The sequence below is a fragment of the Scomber scombrus genome, chromosome 1, assembly GCF_963691925.1.
Source record: "Scomber scombrus chromosome 1, fScoSco1.1, whole genome shotgun sequence".
NCBI lineage: Eukaryota > Metazoa > Chordata > Actinopteri > Scombriformes > Scombridae > Scomber > Scomber scombrus.
In genome coordinates, this window is record NC_084970.1 from 18,628,462 (window position 1) to 18,649,860 (window position 21,399).

The 21,399-nt window shown below is 39.4% G+C and overlaps 2 protein-coding genes across 2 annotated transcripts in view; both read right to left on the reverse strand.

Annotated features, from left to right (window-relative positions):
- got2b (glutamic-oxaloacetic transaminase 2b, mitochondrial) overlaps positions 1-21,399 on the reverse strand; it is a 67,315-nt gene that overhangs the window by 16,457 nt on the left and 29,459 nt on the right. The gene's annotated exons all lie outside the window — the stretch shown is intronic.
- On the reverse strand, positions 3,240-15,435 carry LOC133978601 (calretinin-like). Its single transcript, XM_062416880.1, has 12 exons — positions 15,342-15,435; positions 8,943-9,025; positions 8,128-8,134; positions 7,809-7,885; positions 7,622-7,702; positions 6,492-6,548; positions 5,867-5,944; positions 5,103-5,158; positions 4,966-5,005; positions 4,106-4,159; positions 3,628-3,699; positions 3,240-3,452 (listed from the first exon to the last, which is right to left on the reverse strand). The coding sequence occupies exons 1-12, from the start codon at positions 15,433-15,435 to the stop codon at positions 3,336-3,338; spliced, it is 816 nt and encodes a 271-aa protein (XP_062272864.1). The 3' UTR covers positions 3,240-3,335.

The window sequence follows — 21,399 nt, forward strand, 5'->3', positions numbered from 1 at the left end:
AGGTGATAAACTCTCAATCAGCCTATGCTCGGCCTCTTCCCTTAGTCTACTGGAGCATGCTGCATGGATGTGGAGCTGCCAGTTTTCCAGTCCATTGTCAACCTTGGATGCATTATTTTGAGTGAGTTTATGTTGTTTCTTTATGTATTGAAGTAACTTATTTTCTGAGATAAGATTTATTCCTCTGTTAGTTCATTTATAATTTCTCTCCTTTAATTTTTAGTAATCAAATCATCTGTGTAATGCAACCGACTGAAGGAAGAAATAAATGGTTGAAAGGCACTTCTCTGGTCCTCATATTTTGACTGATATGCCAATGTAGAGGCTATATGCAATCCAGCTACCAACAACAGTCACGTTTTTACATGGTCCTTCGAGCTGGAGTGCTCCAGGGGCCTCCAGCCCCCCCTCAGGCGCCTCTCCCACTTTAGGGGCGTCCAGGACCTCCCCCCCCCCAACCCAGCCTTCAAACCCGCCAGAAGTGGCAAAGGGACAATATCAATCTAGCAGTGTCTGATGTAGTCATGGTAATTGACCCACAGCTGCCCAGAGGACTCTGGCCTATTGGGAAGGTAACCCGCCTTATCCCCAGTGAAGATGGGCGCATCCGTACAGTGGAGGTGAGCATCAAAAGGAAACTGTACATAAGACCTGTTGCGAAACTAATCCCCCTCCCCTTGATAGCGGATCCTGAACCCACTCAGTCTGGCAAAGACTAATATTATTATCAAATATGTTACCATATTTGAGGGGTGGCTGTGCAGTTTTTATAATACCCTTTACATAGCAGAGGTTTGGACTACTACTGCTACAACTACTGTTGGACAACTCTGTTCTATTCAAGTGTTGCAGTGAATTATGACAGTTTAATGGTGAGCTAGCATGAACAATACCACGACCCTGAAACCGAAGTAGCTACCTGGAATTCAGCCATCAATAATTTCATGACTTATGTCTTGTAGTTTTGATATGTCAATGTGTCATGTCAACAAAAAAATATTGTGTGGACATGCATGGACTATAGATGACTGTAGCTGTCCCTCTGTTACTTAAATTAGACCTTTGTCATTAGTCATGTAGTTCACAGGTGATGTGAAGCGATCACTTAACCTCAACCTCAGCAGAGGTCTAATCAGCCAGAATAAGTGGAGTAGGTGGACACACCTGTGCTGTGCAGAGCCTTTAACATTTGCCTGAGTAGCAACCGTACACCTAAAAAAACTTGTATCTCATACAAACACTGGATATGTATTTTATTTGAGTGTACAAGATGGATGCTGCAGTATGATGATTAGACAATAAATAAAAAGTGTGGTCCACTCCCCAGTGTCTATAAGTCATAACAGGCACACAATTACAGTGAGAAAATATCATCAATTGTTGCATAGATTTTCCAGGGCATTAAATGATGGGTTTACAATTTTTCAAGTCTGTCCAGTGCCAAAACCACTATCTACTAATATCAGAAGAATCATGCAAAAAAAAAAGCCTACTGCAGATGTAACTATTGTGGCATGTTTGGGAGCAATTTCCAGTAACATTATAGTTTGCTTCATATGAGTCTTGCATGTATAAATCAAGACCAGCAGTATATTTTGTACCTGGTAGCATCTCAGAAATCAGCATAATGTCTACTTTTAAATTCATGACAAACATATCAAGGGATGATTAATACTGCTATCTTTGTAGTCCAGTGTGTGTTTGCAGCTGTAAAGAGGGTAAATAACAGTATTTCTACTGTCTTTTTCACTTGCCTGTCTCATTCCTCTTACTGAGTGGGACTGATGTGTGTGAAGGAATCAGAGCGGATATAACTCTTTTTCCTTGTTGTCAGCAGTTAACAGCTTGAACTACAGTGCAGGGTTTCACTGTGTGCCCCTGTGCAAGTGTGTGTGTGTGCACGTGTGTGTTTATGCATTTGAATGCCCACATGTGTATAACATTGAACATTTGCCGTAAGGCAGTGAGCCCTGTCTTGTGTGTGAGTGACTGTATGAGGGGTTGTGCTCTAAAGATAGTGAGTTTAATTAAAGATGAAAGTGCTGATGATTAATTGATAGAAGGTAAGACCATTCCATAATGCCAAAATATGGGGGGTGTTGATTCTTCCTATAGAAAATGATGACATTTCTGGGTAAACAAAGGCTCTTAAAATTGATTTCTGTGTATTAATTTAGTGCAAATTAGAGTAACTTATATATAATAAACAATCTATAATAAAGCTTTATTGGTAATTAGATATCATAGAGGCAAATATAATCAGTATTATATCAAAAAATATTTTCTTTTCTGGAGAGGTGTATCTCAGATATACATGCTTGAATTAGAAAGGAGAAAGTGAAAAGTGCTTAGTTTGGATGTTATATTTCCTCATGCTGTGTCACTGCTGGTTTCTGTATATATATGTAGGAAGAGTGAGACAATCATCCTGCTTTTGTTGTCCCTGATCTCTCAGCTTGTCCTACTCTGTTCACTGCATCTCAAGTGCCACAGCAGCCTCTGAGACTCTCTTTTATGAAAAATGGAGCAGCACAAGCTTTTTTCTCTACATCACACTTTCTGTTACCAGGAGATTAGAAAGTGAAGGTGGAGCACTCTGGAGAAAACACTCCTGCTCTGGGCATCTGTACTGGAGCTGTAGTCTTCTGCACTGGAACCACACAACACTCAGCTGTGTGTGTGTGTGTGTGTGTGGGGGGGGGGGGGGGGATTATTTTACCCGCCGCAAGAGAAATCACTAAACAAACTTTTCACAGTAGAGACTGTGGTGCAGCTGAAATGATCCCCCTGATAGTTGAGGTGTAACTGAATATCAGTTGGGTTTTTTTAATGTGAGTGAATAATTGGGACAAGAGGTCACATGTTATATTTATTCATTCTCTCAATATTATCTTTAATAGAACAGTACAAGCCTCATCAAATAAAACAAGATCAAATTAAATAAACAGAATAAATGAACAGATGCTACAGAAGTAGGAGAGGAACATATATAGATATGAGATTGATGTAAAAATACAAATGCATATTAAAAATGGGAGGTTAAATAAATATAGTAAGTACACAATATATTTCAGTAGTCATTGCTACGGTTATGTCACTATGGGACTGCATGTAACGTTTAAAAAAAAAAAACAACAACATTATAGGGGTAAAAAGCTAAAACATCAGGGCCAGCGGTTCACTGTGTGCTTTCAGGAGCACTTTTGTCACTCTAAGTGGTGAAGAAAGGTTAAGGGTCATACATGCACCAGGATACATCAGGAGGTAGGAAGGAAGAAGCAGTAGTGGAGAGGGGGAGGCGGGTGCGGGGGATTGCAAGGTCCCAGGCAAGGAGGTCACAGCGTGGAATCCCGGCAGAGGACAATCTCCAGCTCAGTGCGGTACAGTTTCCCTCCATCTGACAGAGCCATGAGGCTCTTCTTGTACCCCACAAGTCCTGCTGCATCCACATCCTGTCAGCACGCAGACAATTTTAGATAGAAAAGACAGTCATTGCACCCTGTCATCTACAGATGTTACAAACATACAGTACATTGACTGCAGAGGCATCACAAGCAGCTCAGTTCTATATTTGGTCAGCAGAAAAGCAACCTGAATGGATCAATTAATAGGGTGACTATACATTACCATTTTGTTCTTGTCACAGAGGTCATTCAGCAAAGCATCCAGCTCCTGCTCATCGATATAGCCGTTACCATCCTGATGAGAGAGACAACACAGGGGGTCTGAATTATACAGAGGAAACAGATTCTCCTCAAACTATTTAATGTAAAATCACTACTAAGAGTCTACGGCCATGCTAGCAGCTCTGTGAGGCTGTACTATAGGCAGTGTGCTTTTATAGTGGACTGGCTGACCAACCGACCAACATTGTCATCACTAGAGCCTAAGAAACTGAGCATTTATCAAATATTCGTTAGGATAAATGGCATTGAGTGGAAATATGTAATTGATTTAAAGCCATAACTGCATAAATTAGCGGCAGTATGTGATGAATCATAAGTCAATCTTGTAGAAAATGTGTTACTCACAAAATGCATAACACATAAACAGATACAGTATATATCATAGCACACACATATATAGACAAATATGGTCTTTTCACCTTATCGTAGATGATGAAGAGGGAGTTGAATTCTTTAACTGTGAGCCTGGTGCCCTGTGTGTGAGAGAGAGAGAGAGAGAGAGAAAACTGTTAGAAACTGCAGGGTATTTCTAGAGAGCGGTAAAAGCCCCACCAGATCCAGAACTGATATTAATCCATGCAGATTATAATAACTGGGACTAGAGTTGAGTTAATCCTGATCAGACAGACTAATCCTCTGTCAGAAAGGAATTGTTGATCTGCCCTCGCAAGCTCGAATGTACATATGGGAACATACATGACAAAAATACGTGTGGGAGATCCATGTAGATTAATATTGTTCCACAAATGTGGAACTTTGTGGCTGAGAATATAGTGTGCCTGCAATATGGTAAATTATTTTCAAAGATATTCAAGGATTTCAAGGTTTTTATTGTCATTCTCATGTACATGTAAAGGCTCTCATCTCAGTGCAATAAGATAAAAAATAATGAATATAGTAATAGTTAAAGTACAAATCTTTTAAAAAAGCACTTAAGAATTTCAATTTGAATAATTATAATTTTTTTTAAATTATTTAAAATAATGTTTTGTTAATCATGTTTTTTTAAAATAGTGTGATATTTAATTCCTTAAGGACTTAAAGTAGGTAAAGACGTATTTGTGTCAATGCTCCATATGTCCATTCAGTACGTTTATGACATATAATCCTCTTGTAGAGAATCCAATAATGTTGAATTGTACTATTCTGAATCTCCAGCCTGTCTTCTCTACATCAGAGGCGCAGGACCAGAGTCTTTAGATGCTCATAAAAGCATCACACATGAATTAAATTACACCGAGGCTTAGTTAGAAGAGTGTGTTTGTGTGTATAATCTTACCTGGAACTTCAGCAAGAAATTTTCTTGGACAGGCAAGAGCCTGCGGTAAAACAAAGTGGGAAGTTTCATTTTGTGAGCACTCTTTAAAAAGAGATTAAATATGCAGATACAGAAGAGACAAAACAGGATACGCTCACCTCGCCATCTCTGAGAGGCCCAGCTTACCATCACCATTAAGATCAAACATCCTTAGCTGCAGAAAAAGAAGATTAGCAGGGAATTTATTAGAGAAATCATGGCAGACGGTGGCTCTATACATGTATTCATGTGTTGTACTGACATAAACACACTGAACATTATACATGTGCATTTAAAAGAGCTTCAATGGCAGCAGCTGAGTGTGTTGGCTGATTGAAACTGGTGGACAGAAAAGTGATGTATCAGCACTACAGGTGAGCTGGAGGGCAAACCCATGCATTGATGCTGTTCATGATATTAAAATTCAGGCCTTTAGGGATGTTATTTCAGTTACAGTATGTTGAAATGTATTATTATGTAGGGCACTGTTGTTGAACACATGTAATATAATGTGTTATGCAGGAATGGCAAAAAAACTGCTTTCATGTGAATTTTTACAGTTACTATTAAGCTCAACTGAATGATGCCAAAGCCAACATGTTTAAACATTACAGTTGCAGTTGAAAATACATAAATGAAAAATAGTGTTTATACATTACAATATACATATATTTAAAAAAAATTATAGCTTATTTATTGGTTTGTTGGCTGTCAGTAATAGTATTGACATCACTCTATTTTAAATGTAAATATGGATGAATGGAAAACAAGTAAATGTGGAATAAAGTTTAGTCTGAAAAAGCCTGCAGTCTTGCAGTCATCATTTTGTGAAATTGCCAGAAGCAGAAAGAATGAAAAAGCGTTTTTGCTAAATGATACTCACAATCGTCTGTGTGTACTCATTGAGCTTCTTATCATCATACTTTCTGTTTGCCTTCTTCAGCAGGTCTGACAGGAAACCCTAAAGAGAGTCCACACCGTCATTAGATGGTATAATACATTTATGATGTATTATTGAATCTATTAATGTCTATTCACAGAGGTCAGGATGTGAAGTATTTGTTTTCAGATGTGTTTCTTCACATGACAGAAAAGCTCCCTATGTGGAGGCATGAGCACCAGTTATACTGTTAGCACAACACAGAAGCTAATCATCATCTCAACAAGGGTCTGATTTGTTGATCAGACATACACAAATACAATATACTGTACTAACTACATGTTCACTGTTCAGTTTGGGGGGAAAAAGAAAGGTATCAGATATCAGTGTCTTTATACAGATAACTGGCTATAATTATCTTGTGTTAGGGTATTGTTTCTGTTGTTAATATTGCATAGGACAGAGACTGTCATGATTCAGACCTCGGAGCAGAAAATCTTTTGCTGGAACAGAGGTCTCCACACACACAAATGTCAAAACTACAAACCCTCTGTGAATAGAAAGTGCAGTGCTTATGTCAGACCAGTTTGTGGTTAAATTAATTTTATTAATAGCATTTTGATTTTACCTTCAGCTCATTCGACTCAATGTATCCACTGCGGTCAGTGTCATACTTCCGCCAGGCCTGCAGAAGGAAAGTGACATTGTTACAGTAGCTTTCAGAAAACATGCAACTCCAAGCACAATGATGAATATATGAACTCACTCACAGAAGAGAAGAGTACAATAAAAAGAAATGCAGCAGTATGTGGGTGTCATTTGACATTGTATAAATATAGAATTTGTCAAAGCCCCCCCCCCCCCCCCCCCCCCAGCACTCACTGCTATTCCCCTGCAGAAAGCTGCGGTCCATTCATAATGTATGGCTGTCTGAGAATAGCTTTAACACACAGAGCAGCCTGAACATCACACCACTGAAAACACAGTACACTGTGTGTGTGCACTGGTTGCTTTCAGTCACAGTGGTCCAGATGTTCACTGCCTCCAAGGTTTCTCTGTAATTATTTCAGCATATGCAACCAAAGAAGGCAAGATGTTATCAATGTTGGGTCTTGGATCCAGACAGAGCCAGAAGTGTGGGTCAAATATTCTGCTGTTAACTTGCAAGGTACTGGAGTGATCTAAGGACTACTTGAGACTGGAGTCCATGTTTATTTATTACACTAACAACAACAAAATGTTCAACACTAACAATACTAGTTTATGGTTGTTATAAACTGCAATATCAAGTCATTTGAAGACAATTTAAGTCAGTGACACCTTTATGATTACCAAAACACTTCATCTGCTTTTGAATTTGGGAGTAACATCCAAACTGCTAATTACCAATTTACTCCTTTACTGGACAGTTTCCACTCCAAAGAAACATCCTAACTTGGCAGGGGAACAAATTGACTCATGAAGCAGCTGAACCTGTGTCCCGCAGGGTGAAAGCAGTGACGCTGACTTGAGACATTTGTGGGGAAATTTCAGCTCAGCTCAGCGATGTGAAATAGAAATATTTTGTCCTGTCCATTGTAAAACGTTCAAAATTTAAAAAATAAAAATAAAAAAAAGCATTCAATTGTATTCGTTTTGGTGAGTTTGTGAACTTGAAAGAGCAGATCTACAGTATATAATGAATACACATGGCATGACATGGGGCATAAACAAGCTGAATAAGGTGAGGAATTAAGATATTATTATACACAAACTTACAGTCATGAACTCACTGCTGGATCCTACAAACTCTCTGAAATAGAGCAGGAAGTTTTCTTCTGTGGGCAGAAGCTGAGCCAACTAGAGAGTGGACGGTAAAGACACAGGATTATTATATGTATTATACTTGAGACTTGTATTAAATGTTTGATTTATTAAACAACAGTTGTATTTAATTTGTTTTCACCTCTGTCATCTCAATTCTCCCATCAGCATTCTTGTCAAATTTGGCCATGAACTCCTTCATCTTTTCCTTGAATGCAACTTGTGTAGGATCCTGCAAGATCATATATATAGTAGATCACAAATATGTAAGATAGCATGACCTTTAATTCAGACATGTATTTAAGCTACATTATGTCTGTTGAACAAACTGGCAGCAGTACAGAGATATTCCCTCCTCAAGTTTTTGAGTAAACCTTGTCCTTCTAACCAATCAGAGAAGGCCAAAGTCACAGGTGGGAGCTCATGGCTATCGATCAAATGTGAACTCAATTCTGGCCTACTACTCCTCTTGCATGGATACTCCGAGCTAGCGTTAGCTGCTGGAAGACATTGCGGCGGCTTACTTACAGGCAAGCAAGCTTCCTATACCTGCATCAGTCGAATTAAAGAGCTTCAAGTCCCTGTGGAGAAATCCATACAGTAGGTAGGCACATTCATGAGGAAGCAGTTGAAGGAGGGTTTCCTTTTAAGTCTCGTGCTAGCGCTACATAGTTTGATTTACATAACTTGCATATTGCAGCTTTAAGGACAAAACCATTTAAAAATATGTGCCAACTATGTCTCCTAGAAACTATGTCTGAATAATACTAATAAGCAAAAGCAACTCAATTTTGTATGAAACGTACTGTTGTAAAACCCTTTTTTCTTTTTTTTAACATACTGAGGAAAAGTTCTTCAAAATATGCGGTCACAACATGTTAATGAATGTGTCAGCAAAATCCTCACTGACAATGTATTTCAATTATTTTCCATCCGTATGTTTAGTCACTCACAACACTTTAAGGTCAGGGAAAGGTCAGGTAGGCAGGTCCACCGTCCACCCTGACCACCTGCTTATTCTTAGCTTGCGGTACTTAAATGTAACATTTCCTACACTTGAAACACATTGCACTCACAGGTCAGTCTTTAAATGCTTTGCTCATATAGACTGATGACAATCTCCCAGGTTTTGTCGTTAAAACTGAGTGGAAACAAAAAAAATTTACCTCGAAAAACAAATCACTAATTTATTGTGAAAATCAAAGAAACTGTGAACTTCATCATGTCAGCTACATGAGTCACTCTGGGTAAATAAGTCTATGTGCTATGGCAGCACACTCACCGTGCTTGCTCCTCGCCTCGAAGTCTCCAGCTCTTTGAAGAAGTTTTCCAGCTCCTTCCCTTCAATGTAACCATTTCCTGCAGAGCAACAGAGGAGCACCAGAGGAGCAAAATTAATTTGGCACACGTGATATTATGAAGCTTTTAAATTGCTCACAGCTTTGCTGAATGTTCAGAAGTTTGATTAAAGATGTGGATGAAAGATTAAAAGTCACAAGGGGTCCTTAAAATTTTGGAACCAAACTTCAAGTTGCTGGTCCAGTCTCCAGTCCTCAGTGATTGAATCTGTTAAGTACTTTGCAGAGCTGCTTACTTGGATTGTATACAGAGCTGTTATAAGGAGTATTTCTAAGAGTATTTGGTTGGTTGAGTCTCCCTAAATTCAGTGTGTTACTTAAAAGACAAGTCTGAGCTATCAATGTTGACTGAGAGACAGGATGAACATATGTTATATCATCTCTACACAACTGAAAACTTTTAATTGAAAACTGACTTTGATGATATAAAGGCACAGCACACAACAACAAGCCTCTATCCTGGGAATATCCCATATTAACATTCATATATCTCATGCCAAATTTAGCTGTGGTAGGGACTGCTGTAGCAGAACAAAACTCAGTGCAGTTGAAGTGTTTTCTTGCCTAAGAGGGTGAAAGTGGGCATTCAGATTGATGCTTATTGGGGCATTCTGTCCCTGTCTTTAGATTTGAGCTTGTTATATGAGTCACGTGACCAGGGGGTGATTTAATACAATAATTTACCGCACTGGTTCGCCTGCAAGACAAAGCGTAATATATAGGAAAACCGGCATTCTCTTTTTAATCATTAGAATGAATCATCTGTCCAAAATCCAGGCAGGGATTGGGGGGGTTTGTCCTTTTTATCGTACACAAATAGATGTTAATGAAATTGTTATTTCCATTTAGAATAAAGCACAGATGTACAGAATAGAATGCATTCTCCCCTTAATCTCTTATCCTCTCATCTCCTTTCCTTTCTGATCGTTTTCTCCCTCACCTCCCCCTCTTCCTCTTGTCTCCCTGCCCGGCTTCATTTGCACACACTGTATTTGATAGGTGCTCCATGTCACCATCTGTGCTTAGGTTGAGCTGGTGTTTTAGATATAAACAAATCACTGCAGCGATATACAGTTGAGGCGAAGCAAACAGACGCCAAAAAAATTAAAGGAATGTGTCACCTCAACATCACCTGACATTCATCTATGATTGAGTTTCACTTCATTTTCATTATAAAGCTTTTAACTGCTACAGCAAAGTGTTTTTATGATGTCTAAACAGCAGTGAAGATTCAAGCTGAACAACAGCTAACTGCTTGTCAACCAAATAATCAACCCACCAGTTAAACACAACTGAGCAGAGTAATCATTCATTAAAATACTTTCTATTAGCTACATGTCAGGAGACAAATGTAGAAAAATGTTAGAACTGGCTGTTTGATTGACAGTCTATCATGTGCAACATCTATAATTAAAAATTATGAATATTTTTGCATCTTCATTATAATTCAGACACTTAAGTTACTGAAACAATTGATCATCTTTGCATGTATATTATGATAATTAAATACCAAGTAACATGGCTTCAAAACTATAAAAAAAAATATGCACACAGACTCCTACAGACATGCATTGTTCTTCCTTGTAGCCACTGAGGGGCTCAGCAGGACTCAGTGTGACCTAAAGCAGTAATTATTTCACCGGGTGCTTCATCCCTCTTGCTTGGGTAACCCTTAACAGCTGCATCTGGAGGAGTGGGATCAAGTGTGACGAAAAAGTGTGATCAAGGGTAACAAAAGACGAGCAGGAAGAAGAGAGATATATAGATTACTGAACACAACTGCATGCATTCATTGTGAATGAAGCTGCTTCCAACCAAGTACGCACAGTCCAGGCAACCAAGGGCAAGATAACTGGACCAACAACAAATCCTGCTCCATTTGCCTAAAAATGCTGTACTCTAAATTGAATCTGGTTACCATTACAGCATGGTCTCCTGAAAATGTGTAAAATTAGAAATGGTGTCCTAGATTTTAATCAAAATTTGTGGGGTTTTTTAAACTACAGTTTGTCTCACCTTGCCTTAAATTAACTGCCTAAATTAAACTGTTGGCTAAACTTTTCACCTGTCACAAATGACGTGCAGTTTACACAATCTAATCCATAACTGAAACAAGTCATTAGATAAGGTACAGAGTGTCTCAGGTAGGAAAAGCAAGGAACAAATAATCAATAATGAATATGAGCGTTACTTTTAACAGCCCACATAAGAAGCTGAATGTGTTCCCAGTTCATTGGGGCTCACTGCCAGAGTTAGTCGCAGAACAAATCTCAGCTGCCACATGGAGCGCACCACTGCACTCTGCACACTGAGCAGATGTAGCCCTCTCTCCCTCAAAACACTTTCAAACACAGCTTAAAACCTGATTGCTTAATAGCCCATCGGAAACAGTCCGACTATCAAACTCAAAATGAGTACTTGGGTGTAAAGAAAAATACCACTTTTGACTTGGAATAATTTCTATCTTCTTTGACTCGTCGTTTTTCATTTGGTACACAGCCAACCTTTTCTTCATATTTCTTCTTGTTCGGTTTGTCCTAGTTTTCACTGCAGACAATTGGAGACTCCAGTCCGTCGCTGCTGCACTGCAGCTGTGGTCATGAAAACAACCTGTTGCTACCCTTAATGCTATCTTGACTGCCAACAACAGTCCATCACCAAGATGTCCCCCAAAATAGATTGTTTTACAGTGAGTGGACAGAAGACTCTTAGTTTGTGAAGGTTTCTGTGCTCTAAATTCAAGCACACACACACACACACACACGCACACACACACACACACACACACACACACACACACACACACACACACACACACACACACACACACACACACACACACACACACACACACACACAGAGATGAATAGTTCTCCTTAGGACTAATATATATCAACAGTAAAAAGGAGAAATGAGATTGGGCTTTATTGGAATTACAGAATTAATTTGGTGTCCTTCAGAAAATGTGTTTCCTCTCATTAGTTGGCCAACCTAGATGATGTCTGGCAATGTCAATCGTTGAAATGTGTGAAATATCCCAACAGCTATTGGATGGATTGCCAGATGTTCATGTTCCACCTCAATGTCAATCCCTTAAATCTGCATTAACTGGGTTTTTTTTTTATGTACACCTGATGAATATAAGTCCAATATTCACTCTCCTTTAATTCTGTTTTTAGTCTCAACTCCAGAGGGAAATATCCAGCTCTTAGAGGTGCAGTGTGTAGAATTTAGCATCATCTAGTGGAACAGACTTGGCAGAAATGTAATATTATATCCATAAGTATGTTTTAATTAGTGTAAAATCACCTGAAAATAAAGAATTATTTTGTTTCCATTATTTTAGAATGAAGCCTTTATATCTGTAATGGCAGGAGTACGCCAGGGAGTGACGCTGCGGGACTGTGGGGTCAGTGTGTGTTCAGTAATGTTAAGCTGACAAATAAAGTTATGGAGATAACAGTACGTTGTTATTCTTGAGTTATAGAAATAGAGATCAACAATACAATATCTACATGGGGAGTGGGCATGAATGCTAGCCAAGCTGGCTATTTCTGGTTTAGCCCTTGAATGAAGATGAACTATTTAATCGTGAGACTCTTCTGGACTTCCGAAATGGGATCTGAACAAATTGATCAAATTGTAATAACACAGTTTTGCCACTATGTCAAATTGACTTCAAAGCCTGCTGCTGTTCCTCAGGGCTTGGGAGCGGGTCCTCTTCCACGGAGCCCATTATGTTGCACCACCATATTTCTACAGTGGCCCAGAACGGACAAATGCAACTCTCTCACATTACATGCTATCATTTGATACATGAGAAAAAATAGGATTATAGCAGCTTAAATTTACCATATAAAGTTACTGTCAGGTCAAAATTTCAATGTGTTCTTTGGTTTACGACTGAATATCTGGAACATTCCCATCTGCCTCAGCTGTACTTTCTGTTTACTGCTGATTAGTAAATGTTAGCATGCTAACATTTTAAACTGAGATTGTGATCATGGTTAACATTAACTTATACCTGCTACGCATCACCCTGTTAGCATGCTGACATGGGCACTACTGTGCTATGAGCCTCAAAGAGCTGCTAGCATGGGTGTGGTGTTGTTTCAATATCTGCAGCCCTTCAAATGGTAGTTGACTTGTCAGCAAGCAGAGCAACAAGCAGTTGTAAAATGATTCATGTGACCATTTTCTTACCTGCAACCCATAGTAAGTCAGGTCATGATTAAGATTTTGCTAGGTTTAGGTTAGGGACATTTTGTTGTCATGGTTAAAAGAAACAGAAGCAGGAAACAGGACACAAACAGTGAGTGTCCATACAGCGAGACTGAATTGTGAAAGCTTTATGGAAATACTATAGTCAGGTAACACAGACAGATGAACTGGTTTAGGGTTTTAAAAGGGTTTTATATTACAGGTCAGAGGTTTTCTGGGGCTTCAGAAAATAATCCTTCAGTTGAAATTGGAACATGAAAATCGCCAGTGGGACGAAGACAACGCTTTTTTTAGCTATGTTCAAACTTATTGACATTATAGTGGTAGATTAGTGGGAGGGGAGGTGTATCTGGTTGGTCGCTATCTGCAACCTGGCTGCTAGATGCCATTAAGTCCAATACACTGCACTTTTAAGTTTCCTCTTAACACAAATTAAAGTTATGGATTTGACCACAAATGGCTTGTTGTGATGTCATAAATCATGCTTGTAGGTACAACCTTTAAACTTTAACTTAGCTTATGTTTTAAGTGTTCTATGTTGTTGTATGAATGTAAAAACCAATAAAGATATGTTTAAAAAAAAAAAAAAAAAAAACTTTAACTTAGCTCCTTCAGCAAATAAATCCAGAAACAGCCTTCTAGTGTCAAACCCTGCAGATACATCAGTCTGCACAGTGAGGCTCGAAAATTCAAGTAACAAGAAGCAAAATACGGTGACCCTTTATTTTACAGGTCCTTTAATTTCACCATTTTAATTTTACCATCTTGCAAGGAATAATTTGCCAGTTATGTATTTTGGAAGTATACAGGATATATGCTCATTATAGAGTTTTTAAGACATCCTAATGTGCAAATATATACAGTATCAATCAAAAGTTTCTCATTTAAGTAAATGGGAAGGTGTCCAGCCATTTGACTGGAACTGTAATTTGACACACAAAACCCACTGACACAAAAGTGAGTATTTTCTATCAGTTAAAGAAAAATTACCAACTAAACCAACTTCACACTTTTTTAAATATGTTTCTTAACTAATTGTGCCAAACTGCTCCAGTCTTTGTAAAATGTTCTTTAAAAACAACCCTTAATTAGACTACCTGCAAATTACTGAAGAAATTAGTGTTAAATTAAAGGACGTGTAAAATTAAGCTCTACTCAAAACACATTTTGGCTCCGACCAACTACAACATTAATTAGCTGTTATTAAAGTATCAGTTATATATGTTCTGTTTTATGCTATCATCCTACAGCTGGCTGCATCCTTCCAGTTAATTCCCAGTAAGCTTTCAGAAGTTCCTCCCAACTTACTCCAGTGGAAAACACCCCTCTATGAAACCATCCCCCCCTACCCCTCACTCATCCTTCATATCTCTCTCTCTCTCTCTCTCTCTCTCTCTCTCTCTCTCTCTCTCTCTCTCTCTCTCTCTCTCTCTCTCTCTCTCGCTCCTTTGCATCAATTTTTACCTCCCACCTCTCTGTCCTTCGCTCTCGTTTTGGTAATCAGCCTCCCTTTACGCTCTCATTACTTTTTCCCTCTTTCCTTCTTCTCTCCATCTTCTCCCTATCTTTAACATATTTAACCTCCCTCTCTGTAACTCTGACGGGGATTCGTCACAAACTACAAACCACTGTAGGCATCTCATGGCACATTTAAAATTGTACAAATTCCAGGAAATGCAGGAAATCGCTGTCTAGATTATATTATGATATTATAGTAATATAATTGTAGATTAGACAGAAAAAAAAGCGCATTAAGCACTTCCCAGCAGACACACAAACTGAATTAAGAAAAGCAAACAAACATAGACATTATTTTCTATGATTAAATCCTTAATAGCTGGAGCAAATATATAATTTTTAGTAGGTAGTGATTTTATTGTAATATTGTCATTTTGCTTATTTTTAAACCAGCTTCAGTGGATATAAACAGGAAAAAATATGTATGTCCTTTTGGAAATAAAATCGTTTTAAATCAGTTTAAAACAGTGAATAAAAACGTCTCTTTCTAATAAAACACTCTTTTTTCATCATCATTAGTTTGCCCATTAATTTAACAATCAATTAATCCAACTCTTATCAGGCCAAAAGAAACTGACCGTCTGCGTCGAAATGTTTCCAGATGTCGATGAACTGTGCCGCGGTGAGCTCAGCCAGGTGCAGGTGGGGCGGTTGCTGTGCTTGGGTTGCCATCTCTGCTGCTTTCCCCTCCTTTAATGGACTGTAGTAGTTGGAGATAAACTTTTCCCGGTGCAGACCTCCTTGGAACTGTGCGCGGCTCCTCCTCAGCACGGGCTTTTAAACCCCCCGCGGCGTCCGCGCTTCTGCTGCCCGCCACACGGGGGCGCCTCCACCGTGAAGCGAGCCCAGAGCTGGAGCAGGAGACCAATTACAGAAGTAGTAGGAGGAGGAGGGCTCTCTTGGGCTTTTCATATGAGTTGCCATTAACTGCTGTCCAAGCTGCTGGTTTGATATCAGGATCATTATGCATCATCCAATCTTTCTGCTCTCATGAGGAGAAAATTACATCAAACAATACCCTGGACACCCTGCTGGCTCCGGTGGATCATGTAGGATCTGTGTCAACCCTGTCTCCTCCAATTCTTTATCTCCCTGCACTGTGAATTATCAAATGAATACTAAATACATTAAATAGACTATCCCATCCCAGGAGCCACAACACCTCAGGGGTAGGAACTCAAGACAATGAAAACTACATGAATAATGATGAATGCATCTCCATGTTCCAGTTAGGACCACTTTTTCCTCCAAGTGACTCATTTAGCTACGCTCTGCTGACTTTTGATTTGAACTGTGTCACAGATGAGACTGCATCCTCCCACCGTATAGCTTTTATTTTTGCCTCCTCCCTCCTCCACCTTTCACACCCTCCATCACTCTCCCGGGCCTGCGGAGAACAGAGGGGCACTCAGTCTCCTTGGCCAATCCAACCCGTGCTTGGCGTAAATCCAGGCAGCAGTGGAGCCACTGTTGCATAGCTACTAAATCACTGACACGCCTTTGTTCATTCTGCAGGATCAACCATGCACTCCTATCTTTTTCTCATCTTCTCCTCCTACTGTACTGCATCTCTCTCTCTGGTTTGGTCCCCAGAAGCTGGTGTGAGGGGTGGATACTGGGGTCGGGGGAGGGGGTTGAGATGGAGAGGATGCAGAAGAAGAAGAAGAAGAAGATACTTGCTCATTCTCCTCTCTGCAGAGCTATGCACTGATCAGTAAGAAATGAAACAAAACAAAAAGAGAGTTGGAGCGGACAGATAGTGTGTAAAAGTAGGATAAGTGAATATGTATAAGTACTGTATGTGTGTGTAGGAAAGACAGAAATAGAGGGAAAATAAACAGAGTGGCAGGGTGGGGGGACATATTTATAGGAACTCCCATTATAAAACCTAAACTGTATGAATAATAATTACCGAATTCATACGACTTGTTTGCAGAGCTCTCTGTGTAGAGTGATGGGATGAATAGCCTAATGGACAGATGTGACAACAATGATGGATCAGGGACACAGGAGTTAATGTACCTCTGATCACCGTTCAGATGGAAATGTGTCAGTTGAACATGAACATGCATGTGCATTGTGCACGTACATAGAATGTGCAAACGTAATGCACTCATGAACAAGCTTAAAGACAGATGTACATGCATATGTACAGTATGAATTTTAAACAGCTTGCTGATTGAAGGCGATGGTGTTCGTTTTGCACGGCAGTCATTACATATTCTGTGGGTCGCAGATTATGGATAATTATGCAATCTTGTTAATGCTCTATTAAAAACATAGTGTAAAATTTAGATTAGTTAAAATGGCTAAATGTTGATAATTAACATGAAAGGAAAGTGGGGAGAGGAAATGTTGCAAGGTGGCCAGGTGTTTAAGAGGCTTTTCAGTTCAATTTTATGAAATGCACTGAAAATGAAGCATCTTTGTTGTTATGAATTATGCAGCATGTAGTGTAGAATGCCTGCTTGTGTTTAAATATATGAAGAGATCACTGGTCATACTGAAATATAATAAAATCATGGAAACTGTGGGTTAAAGATTCTTTCTTAAGAATGATTATTACCTTCGATGTCTAACCTGTCTACATCTGTCCTGCTTCAATCAATGAAAGCCTTTACTCCATTATCTCTTTCTTTTCACTATGTCTCAGTCTTTCATTAAGTAACATGAAGTTAAATGATATGCCTGAGCCTTCTTTTCAGTGTCTCCACAAAAGTTGTTTTGTCATGCTGTGATACAGCCTCCAAAAATGAGCCTTATTCCTTTCCATACAGACACTGACATTAATCCAAAGTAAGCAACTTTTCTAAGAGAGTTCACACCAATTTTAACCTTACAATAAGTGAAAGTGAAGCAAAAGTTGCCGAAGGTTTCTTTCTGGTTTATTTTGTTTTTGTTTTTGGGTGCTATGATGCTATGGCTTACATGATAAGATGTTTTTTGTGCCTGAAACAAATACAGAAGGGTAAACATATTATATTAAACATTGTGTCCTTTGAATAAAATCAAATAAATTGTACAACATCTTTCCTCATTTCTTTCCACTGCAGCAAGAAGTCTGATGATCTCTGACTCATTGCAGCCAACAAGAAACTACATAACACACTGCTACTATACTTACTGTCTTCAAATCCTGGCAAACACTGGTCTCTATAAACTGTATGTGTGCGTGTGTGTTTGGTATTTTTTAACCTGAATGCAGGATAGCAGCTGCCTGATGAGGTCCCTGCTGATGTTTGCGTGCACTGAGTAATCTGCAGCATGCAGCCGAGTCATGGTTGAATCTCTCTGTGTCTCATTGTGATTTCTGCTCAACCAGCAAACCAGCACGCAAACCAAAGAGTCAAATCACCTGGCACTATAAAGGAGCCTGGCATGTATGGAGAGAACAGAGACAGAACTAAAGAAACAGAGAAAAGAGTGATCAGAGGGTGTGAGGGGTGGGTGATGGTGACTTAAGAACAATTTCTGCTCTAATCAATTTAACTTTGACCCCCAGCCAGTTTGGTTTATTGGCTTCGGTATATATGCGTTACTGTGATTCAGCTGGTTGCATTGCGCTGCAGAAGACCTCTTTGCAGAACATGAAGACTTAAAACCTCCTGTAAGACTCTACTCATTGTAGAGTATGTGTAATAGTTGTTTCTTAAACTAATTTTTCAGGTACAGATCTGATCAAACATGTTACAGGAAGAAAGGTTGTAGTACAAACTCACTGGATGGACCACCTACAAGCTGAGAGATCAGAAGGCTGTAAAGTAACCATACACTTATGTAAAGATGGATGTAGCAAGGTGTGACGTCACCTATTGGTTTGCATTGGAGCCGCTTTGAAGCCCAGAGCCATGTTTTCTGTTTAGTCAGGGCCTTCCAAATAAGGAAAGTAAACTAACCAAAATATTATGACTAGATCCCAGCTCACTTTGAGTCCGAGAGCAGCAGGCAAGCTGTCGATCAATGATCACTCGGTAGACAATAATTTGCAAAATGACCACCAGCACTCTTATAAGATGCCCTGAATTTAGAGACTGAGACCATAATGACTTGTCAAAAAAAAAAATTGGCTTAGTATTTCTAGAGAGAATTTGAATGGGAGTCATTTGGAGTAGATCAGCACCTACTGGCCATTGGTAGCATTGCACTTAACTTAAAGCTGGAGTGACTTCTGTCTCCCCCTTCTGGCAGTGAGATTATTTACAAAACACTGTTGACATGAGTTTATGCAGCATTCACACCAAAAGCATCTGACGCGAAAAAATCACTTGAATCACTTTACACTGATTGGATGTCGCGGCGCGATGTAGCCTGAAAAGTTCAATTTTTCAAACTTTATTCGCGCTGCTTCAGACGCTTCATTTGCGCCGCCTAATATGAAATTGCGTGTTAATTGATTTTCTATGTAAACTTGCTGCTCAATTCGCGTCAGATGCTTTTGGTCTGAACGCCCCTTTAGGCTCTGTAGCTACTGTTTTGACTGTAAAACAGTGAATTGTTTTCAGTGTCACAGACCTGCATGAAATGACTTATTTCACTCAAATTTGATCCATTTGGTCCAACAACATTTGCTAAGTCTAGGATAGCTGCACAATTTCCATTCAATTTAGCAGAGGGCTAACTGGAAGTTAGCTGGCTCAGGCAGTGGAAGTCTCTGGGTGCATTCAAACAGCCAGAGTGGGTATGTCACGCCCACCATGACATTTACAATCTCTGTTACACAGTGAATTACAGAGAGATATATCTAGCAATAATAATCTTAATCAGCATTGTGTGAACTTGTTTGGCAAGTGCTTAAATGTGAATGATGTGTATTTATATGTTAAAGTTCTGAACAGTAGATTTAAGGTTCCTTCACACTGGGCTTAGCCTCATTCTGCTTTTGTGCATCAGCCCTCAGGTACAGTGTAAAGCAGCCTTTCCCGCCTGTTAAAAAAACAGACGTGCTTTCGTCCAAACAGCAATGATCCTTGTCATAGCAGGTTCCGTTAAGAGTTAATGTCGTTGTGTTTTCGTTTTTGTCGTTGTGTTTTTATTAATGTCGTTGTGTTTTCCTTTTTGTCGTTGTGTTTTTGTTAATGTCGTTGTGTTTTTCTTTTTGTCGTTGTCGTTTACCCTTCAGGACCACCGTACATGTCCAATGACATGATCTTTATAATCAATGACTGAAATGTTGCAATTCCAGCAAATATCATTGCAGTACTGTGATACAGTCCTGTGATACTGTAATACAGTCCTGAATAATCCATGTTAGTTTAGTCCTGTCCCTTCACACATTGAAGATAACTGCAGGTGTCTAGCAGGCAGAGTACTGCACACTGAACAATGCACTTACAACATGCCTACACTTGGTATTTAATACATACATCATCAGGACACATAAAAGCATGTACAATTCAGCAGACAGTCACTCATCTGAACAGCGAGGAGGCTGTCCAATCAGGCCTCTGTGGATAACAGTGCAGTGACCCATGTGGCTGTTTGTCTAACCCACCTGTCATCATTAGCTCCACAGCTGCTCAGGACAGGCATGTTAATGTGCTCTTTGGTGAGCAGGAAAAATGTACACAGTCGTCCTCCTTTCCGATGTGATGCCACTGAGACAACAATGCACAATTGACACTGCATAATTACACGCTCAAAGGAACAATAAATACAAAATGTGCATATTGTTGGTAGGAATGAATATCACAGTGTGGGATTATTTGTGTGGAAGTGTGCACATAGATTAAATTAGGCTTTCTGCATTTCACTGCCAGAGACATTTGCTCCAGCGTTAATATGGTTGAGCAGCAGTCAGAGTGGGAGTGTACTATTTGTGTAAATTAGAGTGACAGAGTGCCTCATCGCAGTAATCAGCCATTTTTATCAGTGCCACAATGCAGACTGAGTAACTATAGTGTGATCATCGCAGATAGTAACAGTTGGAGTTGCTAAAGGCCAGAAAACCTATGCTGAAAACAAATAAAGCAGAATCCAGTTTTCAGCCTATTTGGCAGATTGTGTTGTGATTTTCTTTGCAGAACAGTTTCCTGCAGAACACTGGGACAGATAAACGCGGAACCTTACAATGTGAACAACTGAATCATAATTTACTGCATGCCACATGCACAGGCGACAAATACATAGAGAATCACATACATTAATAGCAGCTCACCAAACACTGGCATCACACTGTGGTCTACTGCTGAGATAGGAGCTGAAATACAAACTCACACAACGTGACCCAAACATCACTGTATGGAAATTCAGAGATGAGGCGTGTGTTAATCTCAACTGCCAGTTTCCCATGATAACATTTTATTTTCTAGTTTGCTGAATACTCAGAAGCAGGAAGTCATTTCCCAGTGTGCAGGCAGGACAATGTGTACCCCCCCCCCCTCTATAGGGAACAATTAAGATACAGGACCTCTGGAGACCACATATCTGAAGAGCAAAAACAACCCCACCACTGGTAATAATGTCACCTGAGACAAGAACTGATTATCTGTCTTCGTGATGCAACAATGAGACCTGTGAAGATGTGAGACAAGAAGCTGATGGATCCACACACACACAAAAAAAAATGCTGAGAATTCAAAGTTAAACTAATCAGAAAAGACATAGTAGAGAGGGTGAGAGAAGAAGAGAAGAGTTGTT